At 45.5% G+C, this 13,086-nt stretch overlaps 1 protein-coding gene across 1 annotated transcript; it reads left to right on the top strand.

Moving 5' to 3' along the window:
• The first annotated feature begins 2,800 nt into the window (after window positions 1-2,800).
• adrb2a (adrenoceptor beta 2, surface a) lies at window positions 2,801-6,035 on the top strand. The gene is made up of 2 exons (XM_030368850.1): window positions 2,801-3,013; window positions 3,454-6,035. The coding sequence occupies exon 2, from the start codon at window positions 3,457-3,459 to the stop codon at window positions 4,687-4,689; it is 1,233 nt and encodes a 410-aa protein (XP_030224710.1). The 5' UTR covers window positions 2,801-3,013; window positions 3,454-3,456; the 3' UTR covers window positions 4,690-6,035.
• Window positions 6,036-13,086: the final 7,051 nt, after the last annotated feature.

Here is a 13,086-nt window from a genome sequence, read left to right as displayed (position 1 = left end):
CTACTAGACTTGCAAACTGGCAGTTTAGTGGTATGGAGTGGATTCTCCCTTTGAAGGACCAAGAGCCGTTGAGCTCCATGCCTGCTTAAATATCTATTCAAGATTGGGAGAGAGAGGAAGAGAGAGACAGAGAGAGAGAGAGAGACTTGCATTGGCTTCCTCTTCCACAACTGGTAAAGCAATATCCCTACCCCCACATCCACACACACACACACACATGTGTGTGTGTGTGTGTGTGTGTGTGTGTGTCTGTGTGTGTGTGTGTGTGTGTGAAGGTGTTTGTTGGATTAGACACATTGAATCTGCAGTAAGACTGAATAGTTGCATCGATCGCACTTACTTGCTGCTTAAAGAAATAACAGCTGGGCGGACAAACGCCGCTGAGTTCCAAGTCCTCTGTTCTAATGTTGTGTTCACGGCCGGCATCTGGGCAGCAACTCAGAATGTGGACTAGAGCCAGGTTATTCTGCAGGACTTTGAAAAATTTGGGATGGTGCTCCAGGATACAGGAAGAAAGATGTCACGCTGAGGAAACACAAGTCCTGATGAATTGAGAACCCACGCATGACTGCAGAACAGGACAACAAGTTGGGATTATTAATCTAACTTGCGTGTTCCACATTTTGTAAAAGGCTAACAGAACATCTGTGAAGCGGTAGAAGTTAGCTATCCTTTGTTTTCTGTGTACTATGCAAGGGGTGGACAGGGCAGGACATTCAACCAATCAGATGGAGCCAATCGAGCCCAAGCCCTTAGGCGCCTACACAAAGCTTGATAGATAATATTTCATCAACAGGGATATCTTCTTGTGCCTGCGTTGAGTCTTGATGTGTAAAGGGTGGGGTGTGTGCATCTCCTGATGCAGCCATATTGCTTTAACGCATAGCAAGCTGTTTTGTTGGGGTTACATACACGAGGAAAGGGGAACAGTGCCTTCTGCTTCTTAAGTCAATGGAAGACCAGAGCTTTGCAACACACCAGGGATTATGCTATGATATAATATAATGGTTAATATAGCATGCCTCACCCCCCAGCCACACAAACCTGCACGGAATTGCGTACATGCACACACAAACACACACACACACACACACACAGGTACGAACGCACACACAAACACGTACCCTTGAACACATACACACAAACACACACACACCCACACACATACACATTCACACACACTCACACACACACACATTCACACACACACACACACGCACACACACACACACACGCACACACGCACACACACACACACACACACACACGCACACACGCACACACGCACACACACACACACACACACATTTTTAATTGTCCTTAGGCCTTAGTTGTGATCTTTTCACAAAGAATACATTATTCAGTCTTTCTACTGCGGGTAACGTCAGATGAGCATTATGCCCATGCCTATAATGACCTATGAAGATTGTGAGAACCCTTTTGTGTGGCTTTCCTCATTTAGTCTCTGATCTAGTGAGCACCACAAATTATTTCAAAGCAACACAGCGGGACCACTGTTAGCTTCCACAGGGAATCATAGGTTTAAAAAAACAGCCAGCACACCCACAAACACTCATGTGACAGACTTACAGATGACTAACGGATCGAGAGACAGAGAGACAAATGGGCGAAAGGAGAGGCAGACAAACAGAATGACTACTAGAGGAGGGAAGGACATGCAGGAAGGGGGATGGAGGGAGAGACCGGCAGACAGATGGACAGACAGAAACGCAGACGGAAGGAGGACGGACACACCGACAGTCCAACAAACAAAGAGGCAGACAGACAGAACTATAGAGAGATGTGTACGGACGGACAAACCGGGAGACAGAGAAACAGACACAAATACACCATACACACACACGTTTATATTAAATAATAGCAGTGAATAAGCAGCTAAACAACATATCTAAACAACTGCTACCAAATCACATTATGGCTATATCTGCATAAATTCATTTGATGGAAATGTCAATTCAATAAAGTAAATCGTGTTCCTTGCAGTCACCCTCATTGACATTCTTGTGTTAACCCCACCTGAACCACATGTATGCTGCAAAAGGTAACCCTCAAATCTGCCATAACCTTCAGAAAATGTTTGCATATTTTTGTACATCATAAGCACACCCGTCATAATTTTAGGTGTTGTTTAAAGTGTGTTAATGTTTTAGCTGAATAGGAAATCTACGCTTTCATTTTCTTAATTTCGTAAAAAATGGTAAGAAATAATGCAAACATCTCCAGATGTGTGTAAGTTGGCACAATAAATACATTTTAAGTGTAAAAAAAATTCTTTAACAATGATAATAATTTCAATCTAGTGCTTGTTCAAAACACCCCAAATGACAAAAGCAATAACTTTTGTCAAATATTCTATTCTATTTATGCAGCCCACTGCACCAGTGGAGACTTTCTGTTCAAACTTTCAGCAGTTACTCTGCTCGTTCCAAAGTCTTGTCATCTGATTGGCTGAGCCATGGCCATGATGTCACCACTGAATGTTATAAGGGCTTTGACAAATAGCCTGGCAGCCTCATAAGAAGGAACGGCTCAAGCGAGGCACTGACTGAGTGAGTGAGTGAGAGACAGAGAGAGAAAGAGATAGAGAGAGGTTGTGAGTGTGTGTGTGGGAGAGAGAGAGAGAGAGAGAGAGAGAGAGAGAGAGAGAGAGAGAGAGAGAGAGAGAGAGAGAGAGAGAGAGAGAGAGAGAAAGGTTGTGAGAGTGTGTGTGTGTGTGAGATAGAGACAGAGCGAGAGAGAGAGCGAGAGAGAGAGAGAGAGAGAGAGAGAGAGAGAGAGAGAGAGAGAGAGAGAGCGAGAGAGAGAGAGAGAGAGAGAGAGAGAGAGAGAGAGAGAGAGAGAGAGAGAGAGAGAGAGAGAGAGAGAGCGAGGGGGGCACAGTGAGGTGAGGGAAAAGAGAAAGTAATGTTAGAAGCGATGGCAGACGGAGCTGGCTGCTTCTAGACATTTCTGCTTTTCTTACGAGCTTTGGAAGGGACAACTACCTGTGGAGGTTTGTACTTTTATTCCTGTTAAAGTTTGGTTTCTTAAACTCTGCCATGAGTTATGCTTTTATGCTAATAATTATAAAACTGGTCAATGTATAGTTATATATTTAGCAGACATTGACTTAATTAAGCTTTGCTAATGTGTGTGTATGTGTGTGTATGTCTGCCTTTGTGTTTGTCTCTGTATCTGCGTGTGTGTCTTTGGCTGTCTGTGTGTCTGTGTGTTTGCGCGTGTATGTGTGTGTGTGTGTGTGTGTGTATGTCTCTGTGTGTGCATGTGTGTCTGTGCGTGTGTCTATGTGTGTGTACGTGTACGTATACATGTGCGTGTGGGTGTGTGTTTGTGTGTGTGTGTGTGTGTGTGTGTGTTCATGTGTGTGTGTGTGTGTGTGTGTGTGTGTGTGTGTGCCGGGCGACTCCATGCGTCGTCCACATGTCTGCGCAGATCATGGGAAGCGAGATCATGGGAATCCTGGAGCGCCGCAACGACTCGTCCAACGGGACGGGCCAGGAGGGCGGCTACACCGAGGTTCAGATGGTCCTGCTGGGCATCTTCATGTCCCTGCTGGTCCTGGGCATCGTCTTCGGCAACATCCTGGTGATCACGGCCATCGCCCGCTTCCAGCGCCTGCAGAACGTCACCAACTGCTTCATCACGTCGCTGGCGTGCGCCGACCTCATCATGGGCCTCGTCGTGGTGCCGTTCGGCGCCTGCTACATCATCTTCAACACGTGGCACTTTGGCAGCTTCTGGTGCGAGTTCTGGACGGCCACAGACGTGCTCTGCGTGACCGCCAGCATCGAGACTCTGTGCGTCATAGCACTCGACCGCTACTTGGCCATCACCTCCCCCTTCCGCTACCAGTCCATGCTGACCAAGTGCAAGGCCCGTATCGTGGTGCTGCTCGTGTGGGTGATAGCCGCCCTCATCTCCTATCTGCCCATCCACATGAAGTGGTGGGTGGAGAACAGCGACGTGGCCCGGGACTGCATGAACAAGAGCAGCTGCTGCGACTTTAACACCAACACGGGCTACGCCATCACCTCGTCCATTGTCTCCTTCTACATCCCCCTCTTCATCATGCTTTTCGTGTACAGCCGCGTCTTCCAGGAGGCCAAGCGGCAACTGAGGAAGATCGACCAGAGCATGGGGCGCTTCCAGAACATGAGGAACAGCGACGCCGCCTCGCTGGAGATCAACGTGGGCCGTGGCGGCAAGAAGACCAAGTTCTGCCTGAGGGACCATAAGGCTTTGAAGACCCTGGGCATCATCATGGGGATCTTCACGCTGAGCTGGCTGCCCTTCTTCCTCCTCAACGTGGTGGGGGCCATCTGGAAGGTGGACAACATCGACCAAACGTTCAAGGTGCTCAACTGGATCGGCTACGCGAACTCGGCGTTCAACCCGCTCATATATTGCCGCAGCCCCGAGTTCCGGTACGCCTTCCAGGAGCTCCTCTGCATGAAGAGCCGTTTCGCCCAACTGTCGAACAAAGGTGGATATATCTACACCGGACACAGCTGGCAGAGTGAGCAGCCCCCCCGGAACAAGGGTAGCTCGGAGGAGAACAGCGATCCCGGGGACAGGAGCTCTGAGAAGGCAGAGGGGGTCTGCGATGACCCTGGGAAAGGGACGGACCCCAACGGGAATTGTGAGACAAACTCCCCCTCTGTCTTTTAACCCCCCGTGATCTCATGAGGACCTCACACGGAAGTTTACACTTTAGCCATATTTTATTATTTTTTCTTTTGAATTGTCTGATGAAGGTAAGACCGGTCACCTTGGTTGACAGTGTTATCCCCTGGAGACTGGTCCAAGGAAATGGTTGCTTGAGATATTTCCAGACGTATGGGTGGAGTGTCATTGGTTTAGGACACCAACGAATACAATTGAGATAGCTGGGACAGGGTTTTTTGAAAAACAATGTTGATTTTCCATCTACCTCACTTTTCCTTTCTTTTCTCTTGCATTCTTTTGTTGCACAACCATACTTTACATGGTCTCTAGCATAGTGTTAGAGTAGCACAGTGCCTTGGCAGTTTATTGACATTAAGTTGTTTTATGCATTCTATAAATCCTGAAAAAGCTGGCTCAATTGGGATCTGTAGACATTCCTTTTATCTCCCTTGGTGTTCGTGGCCAAACACATGTTAGAGGTGCAGTTTGTAGGATTTAGTGGCATCTAGCAGAAAGGATTTTGGCAACAATGGAATATAATGTTCAAAAGTAAGATTTAATAAGTGTAGAATCCAATAAAATTAAGAATTGTGTATTCATTACCTTAAAAGTAGCCCTTTTTATCTACATTGGGAGCAATATTTCCTGCGTGGCAATCTGCAACCTCACTGCTAGAAGTCCCTAATTCCTATACACTGTACCTTTAACGTGTGAACCTTTTCCTTTCTAAGAGCAACAAATACTATCATGAATCAATCGATAATAATGCATTATTTAAAATATCAGCATTGTTGAATGCTCCTCACAGTTGGGCCTGGTATCATGAGGAGGACATTGAGTTAGCCATTTAGCATTAGCACCACATTGTGGAGTAATTCCGTGCAAGGTCTCACTGACGTTTCTGTTTTTTTCTTTTACTTGTAGATATACATTCCACAACTTATTTCAATTCAACAATTTCCTCATACATGAAGAGCAATGTCTGGCCGAGAGCCAGACATTGCTCTTTTTCAAAAGCCCCCCCCCCCCCCACACACACACTTATTACAAGCATGCATGCCCACAGACACACACACACTCACATTCACAAATGGAAAAGGCCTCAGAAATGCCTGCAATGAGTGCTGGCTGCGTATGCTAATGTTTAACAGCATGTTGCAGAAGGGAGGTTTCTGAGACCAACAGATAGCACTGAAGATTGGGGCATTCTCCAAAGCCTTATCAGTGTCTGCATGCTAAACACACACACACACGCGCACACACACACACTGAGCATGAGCAACAAGTATGCCATCCGCACCACTTTTTAACAGGAGTTTTAATAAAATAATCATAATGATCATCATGAATCTAATAGATTAAACTCCTGTCCCAGTAGGAACTGCGTGTGACTGCGGTGTGTTGGGTCGTTTCTCTTTGCCACTTAAAGTGTGTGGCTTTTTATAGATACAGCAATGCTCCACTTTCGAATCGTATAGTCCCATCTATCACATCTGCACTTAAACGGACCCAGTTGTTAGGGGGAGGGGTATTTAATAGTAATTTATTTTACACAGATATTGTTGTGCCTTGGAGAAACCCATGAGTATAATTTAGTACTTTAAGTGCTTACCAACTTCACATTTTCATTTTACTACCACTGCTACTTTTTCTTGGGTTATCTACTGGGAGATACATAAAAAAGGCAACCTTTTGCCCCCCTAAGCCTAAGCCCGGCTGTGTCACGTAAGCGTTTGTTGATTGGAGGATCTGGTTGCTGTGCTGTTTACCTTCCACTCTGTTTACAGAAACCAGAAGCCATTTCCTTAGTCATGGTACAATCTCCCGCACACACAACAATAATAAACAGCGCTTAGAAATAGCAGAGGCTGATAGCGGGTAGATCTGCGGGTTCCAGAGGGGTGGAGGTGGCGACTGGTCTGCCCAGCAGGCCCCCGTTGAGATGCAAGGACGGCTTGGCAGTGTCTTTTCCCCGAAGTGCTCCCAACTGCTCGCTCACTGATGTTTCCCAGAGTCCCCTCCCCCCCATTCGCCCCCTACCCCCCCCCCCGTCCCGTCCCGTCCCGTCCCGTTCCCCATCCCCCCTTCCGCAACACCACCACCACCACCACCACCACCACCACTCCCACTCCCACTCCCGCCCCCCAAATGTAAACGGATATCCAGAACTTTGGGAAGTGTACCTTGCACTGGGTCTCGGAGGGAACTGCGAGACCGCTCCCGTGCTTTTCCAGCTGTGTCTGTCAGTTTCCCTTCCTCTGCTGAAAAAAACTGAAACCCCTTCCCTTCACATTCTCTCTCTTCCCCCCCCCCCCCCCCCCCGATCGCTCTCTCTCGTTCACTATCTCTCCCTCTCTCTCTCTCTCTCTCTCTCTCTCTCTCTCTCTCTCTCTCTCTTGTTATTTTTCTCTCTCTCTCTTTATCTCACTCTCTCTCTCTCGTTCACTATCTCTCTCTCTCTCTCTCTCTCTCTCTCTCTCTCTCTCTCTCTCTCTCTCTCTCTCTCTCTTGTTCTTTTTCTCTCTCTATCTTTATCTCTCTCTCTCTTGCGCTCTCTCTTGTTTCTGTCTATGCTCTCTCGCTCTTTTCCCCTGTGTCATCTGAAGTCCTCATGAACTGCCTCGAGCCAGCCGAGCCCTTAGCCCAGTCAGCGCCAGCCAACTCGTGATGATCTCCTCACCTCAGTGGAAGACTCGGATGACAACAATCTGTTGCCCTCCATGCATTGCAATCTGTGATCTTGCCACAGACAGAAGGCACACACGCACACACACACACACACATATGCATGCACATATATGCACGCACACACACGCACGCACACATTTATCACATGTTGTGATAAGGCACGCAGCATGCTAAATTCTGTGAACCTGGGGTGGGGGGGGTGGGGGGGGGGGGGGGTGTGCAGGGAGCCACCAGACAGTCTCAACCCCCTTTAGTGACCTTTGATATGTATATATCTAAATATCTTCAGGGTGTTTTTATAGAGATATATGTTGCATGTGGCATTGCCTGGTACCCTCAGATGACAGGGGGAAATGCTGTGAACTTTGTTCCTGTGAGGCGCTCTCTCTCTCTCTATCTCTCTCCCTGTACTGTATCCCGGGCTCTACTTGGCACCGTGGCCACAGACCCAGTCAATAGACGCAAGCACAGCGTCATCCTGCGTCAGCCACGGCCACTCGGAAAGTAGGGAAAAAGAAAAACACAAGCGCCTCAATACGTTTGTGTTATTAGTTTTTAGTTCTCTTCACTTTTCACTCCAAGCAAAGTTAATGTTGTTGTTGTTGTTGTTGTTGTTGTTGTTGTGGTTGTTGTTGTTGTTGTTGTTGCGCTGTACGGCCAAATTGAATGTCATAACTTATTTTTCGTTCCTGTCTGTATTTTCCAATGTGCAGAACATTAGCACAAAACGAGTCCTGTCGAACCAGAAAAAAGAACTCATGATTACTGTTGAAGTCATACTTTACTGTTGCAATATCATCAGATATTGGTGAAGCTAAATATTTCTAGATGTTACCACTGATGTTTTTCTCTCTTTGTGTATTGGTGGTGTGTTTCCGGGCCTTCTGTTGTACTATTCCTCACAAAAAAGTTTAAAGACATTAATTTAACTCCAAAGCCCAACCGGTTTGGGGCTAATTCCACCCTGTTCCCTCCTGGCTGTGGCCCCTTCTTGCACCTTGTACATGTCATGTGGCAGTTACCGTCCCTATGATGACTGCTCAATGGCCCGGAGGCACACACAATGGATTTTCCCCCTGCGATGAAGCTCTTCATGAAGTTATAACCAAGTGGGCACGGCCCCAGACACATTCCAAGACCCAGCTCTAGCTGTTGAAGGACTAGCCGTCACTAATGAGACTGGCATCTCCCCTGATTACTCCAGAGAACGTAGCTTACATGGGGACGGTATGAGCTGCAGAACCAACAGAATCACCTGTTTGCATTGGCTTTACTTGGATTGTGCCCGTATAAATGTATGGATATGGTGTATTTATTGCCAGGGTATATTTGTTTCCAAATGGATGATTAGTCGTTATTAATTTAAGTTGGAGGTGTGGAGATGGAAAGTCATCATAATGTTCATGAATGCAGTGGTTTTGGAAAATATGTCCTGATCATTGTATGCAATTAAAAATTGTTGATGACCATTATTTGAAAAGTTACACTGCATGTAAACGGACGTGCTATGAAGGTGAACTAATGCTCCAGTAGATTTGTTTAAAAAAAATAACCTACCAGTGTGTGAACACGCTTTTTAGGACTAGTCATAGGTAAAACGCTGTCAAACTAATTGTTTACTATCTTTTCAAGCTCTGTACGCACAAGTTTCGTCATTGTTGTCGCCAAGCCGATGATGTGTGTTACAGTGTGTGTGGTGTCATGTGGTATTTATACAACGCAAATGTTCGGCATTTGTCGTGGAATAATAAATTATTTACTTGTTGCATGGAATCTTAATATTTCTGGGGATTGTTTTGGAAGACAAATGTATTGTTTTAGGCAGAACAAGGACAAAAGCAAGGACAAAGTTCAAACTCAGATTTGGTTGCACATATTGATGTATGATCAAATATATTTGATGCACATTTTACACTCTAATTCAAATTTTAACAAAGCAAGTGTAAAAGTGCTGTATGACAGAAAAAAAACTACTGGACATTTATATTTAATATTCAGGGATTTTTCTTTTTTATTGTATGACATTTTTATTTTGGTGCATAGCTTGTCGGTTAAATCTCAGATAAAGGTTAAAAGTGTGTTCAAGCTTCAACATTAAATTTAATTCCCCTACAACTAGCTAAAAACAAAAATCCTCTTCTCGATGATATCTACGCCAATGTACAAATTTGATAAATGCTCAAACAACCACATATGTTGTTGAAACATAATGTTGTTGCACTGTCTCAGGGTTGTGACCTGATTCGGATGAGTCACTTCCTTCTAGTTGGTATCTCATAATTCTCATGTTCAGAAACCTAGAAACCAGAAACAGCCTCTGGTAGTTATTCTGATTTGTGCGTGCTAATCACTTTTGCTAATATCACTGCACTGTGAAGATAAAACAAACACTTGAATATGTTTGAGTGTTGAGCCTCCAGTTATTTACGAATTGTGTAGAGTATGTTTACACATGTAGGCCGCCAACAATTTAACAATTTACCATCAACCGATGTTGGGGCCTACCATTTAGGCAACTTCTGAGTTTGGGATTTATATTTTTATAGTGTTTCATTTTATTGAATCAATTTTAATGGTAAGTGTCTATACATATTCAGGGCGAGTATTTGAATGGAAGTGTGAAGAATGCGGTCTAAATCCTACACAGTGCCCCCTCAAAGAAAACATTTACGATCCCGTCAGCTCTTCCACTAACACGCGTCAGATGTCGGCGCTGGTGGTTGGCGGTAGGAACCAACCACAGGGCCATTCACTGGAGTGTCTGGCAATAGGTTTTCTCTCATTTAAATAAACACAGACGCCAACCACTTCTTCAAATCATAAGTCATGTCCAGTGATGTTTCTAGTAATGAGCCACATGAGCGACGGCGTAGGGCCCCCAGAAGTTCAGGAACGGCCCTGGGTCTACCTCTCCCTGGATTGGCGGACAATTCGCGGCTACGTAGTGCTGGGCTGAGCTGCGGTTTTAACTGCCTAATTTGGCAGGTTTACAGGCGCTGTGAAATGTGTGTGTCTAAGGTTAGCACACCGACTAAGACTTAGGAAGGTTTGTTTGGTGCTCTTTCTCTCTGAAGAGGGTCGCAGTCTAACATCTGATACATGACGTAAACCCTTATGTCAAAACTCAAGTGGAGGGGATGTGGTTTCATCTTGTTCAGAGTTTTGTTTAGCCTATGAGATTGTGTACACAATTGGAAATATTTTGGCATCACTGAAATGTCAAGCCTATCAGAAAATACTATACACCCCCAAAAAAACCAGTCATCCAGAGGACCCCAGTTCATCGTGTCTTTACAGAAATAATGAAGAATGTCGACAAATTTCTTTGCAAACGGTCACTGGATTCCACACTGCATAAGATCGGTGCAGTGGAGCTTACAAAGAGAAAAATGGATCAACTGTATGTACTTTAAATTCCAGTGGTATGGAAACAGTGGGTGATGGCCGTCTGGACTGAGTCAGCTGTTTGTAGGATGATGAGGGACACCAGCCCCTTGTGTGTGTGTGTGTGTGTGTGTGTGTGTGTGTGTGTGTGTGTGTGTGTGTGTGTGTGTGTGTGTGTGTGTGTGTGTGTGTGTGTGTGTGTGTGTGTGTGTGTGTGTGTGTGTGTGTGTGTGTGTGTGTTTCCCCCCCACACACACTCACACACAGACACACACACACACACACACTGTGTGTGTGTGTATAAAACATGGCTTTTGGTGTAACTGTGATCATATTAATAGCATGTGAAAAGCTTGATATTGCACTCATACGCGAGATTTAATGTTCCCCAGACTGCACAGGGACTCTGCAGGGCTGGGCCCCTCGGAGTCTGGGGCCGAATGTACTCCAGGGAACCCATTTGTCTGTGTGTGTGTGTACGTGTGGGTGTGCATGTCCGTGTGCGTGTGCATGTGTGAGTGTTCATTTGTGTATGTGTGAGCGTGTGTGTCTGTGTGTGCATTCGTGTGTGTGCGTGTACGCGTGCATGTGTGTGTGAGTGTGTGTGTGTGTGTGTGTGTGTGTGTGTGTGTGTGTGTGTGTGTGTGTGTGTGTGTGTGTGTGTGTGTGTGTGTGTGTGTGTGTGTGGCCGTGTGGCCGTGCGTGTGTGCATGCATATCTGTGTGTGTGTCTATGTACATGTGTGGGGAATACCTCCTGCTAGCCCTGTTGGGTGCATCCTGAAAAACAGTCTAGATCGGACCCGATGGTTATGAACTGTGAACTATGATCCATGAACCTGAAAAAACAACAACGTCAAGTTGCCAAGAAAAATGCAATAAAACAAAATGGACATTTAGGAAAACACACTAAAAAGAAGATAGTGTATTCCACAGTAACTTCTTCCTCACTAACCCAAGTCCTGTTAATCCATGGTGCGGTCCAATCAATATCATTATTCTGTAGAGCTCATTCTTCATGGTGTCACACACTAATGAATTGTGTCCTTCCTTTACAGCCAACCGAATATAGAAAGTATAACGTTTTCCACAACTTTCGTTATGATTCATGCCTCCAGCTGAGCTTTGCGAGAGTGGATACATCATCGAAGAGAGCAGTAAACAATTAAAAAAATTAGTTGTTTCTTTTGGTAATGAGAAAAAGTACCAGTGTACCAAGAAACAAAACAAATGAATAACAACAACGACAGTGAACGAGACCGAAACCAGTAAGAATAAGAAATGAAACTTGGGGATCAGCAAAGTTTCTATTTGAAGTTTTTCATAGTGAATCATATATAGTTTGTGGATTCAAAAGGTAAAAAGGTTTATCAAATAATCATTCATGAAGGTGTCTCTATAGTAAACGTATAGAAAGAAGTTTGTGCCTTTTTACACCATTTAATATTCTTTCTCGGATGACTATGGATGAACAAATTATAAATCCAACTTGTGTGTGTGTGTGTGTGTGTGTGTGTGTGTGTGTGTGTGTGTGTGTGTGTGTGTGTGTGTGTGTGTGTGTGTGTGTGTGTGTGTGTGTGTGCGTGTGAATGTGTGTGCATGGGCGTGTGTGTTCTTGTACGATTGCTACAGGGTGCATAGAGTGTGTGTGCACCCTCAGGGCAGCCTGTGTCAGTCTGCAGGTGCAGCTGTCTGTCAGAAATTCCCCTGCCATTACGACACCTAGGCATTTTTTTGGCCTGTTAGCAAACGCTGTGGCCTTCGACTACAAGACTCAAGCAAACGTTTGTTTTCAAATTTTGGCTCGAGTTACACGGCGCTCTGAATCATCATGTGGCTGACAACGAAGTGGGTTGTTGGGGTTGTGGCCACGCAAGAACACGCGTAAGGAAATGAGCATTGGAGAGTAAACCCTTACTTACTACTTATACTTGCTAATCATTGTTGTTCCTGGGGTCGTGTCTCACTCCACTGGGGGAGCAAGGCATTAACTTTTGATTCCCAATGTGGCCGCCATTCTAAGAATGTATGCACAGAAAAATGGGTGGGCATGTATTTGCCAAACTATTTAGTGCTCTCTCTCCCTCTCCCCCTCTCCCCCCCTCTCCCCCCCCACCTCTCTCTCTCTCTCTCTCTCTCTCTCTCTCTCTCTCTCTCTCTCTCTCTCGCTCTCTCTCTCTCCTCCGTGTCGTTTTTCTCTCACTCTAGTCCCCCTCTTTCAGTCCATCCTAATGGCTCATTTATCCGACCACCCAAGAGCAACCATTTGCTGCCAGCAATCCATTTTTCCCCAGCCGGCAGCGATGCCGCCCTGGGCCTGATATTGACA

Source organism: Gadus morhua, chromosome 10 (assembly GCF_902167405.1).
Source record: "Gadus morhua chromosome 10, gadMor3.0, whole genome shotgun sequence".
NCBI lineage: Eukaryota > Metazoa > Chordata > Actinopteri > Gadiformes > Gadidae > Gadus > Gadus morhua.
This window is presented reverse-complemented; position numbering and strand designations above follow the sequence as displayed.

What these genes read in the sequence shown, in the direction of transcription:
- adrb2a (XM_030368850.1), top strand. Translation starts at nt 3,457, where the DNA reads ATGGGAAGCGAGATCATGGGAATCCTGGAGCGCCGCAACGACTCGTCC.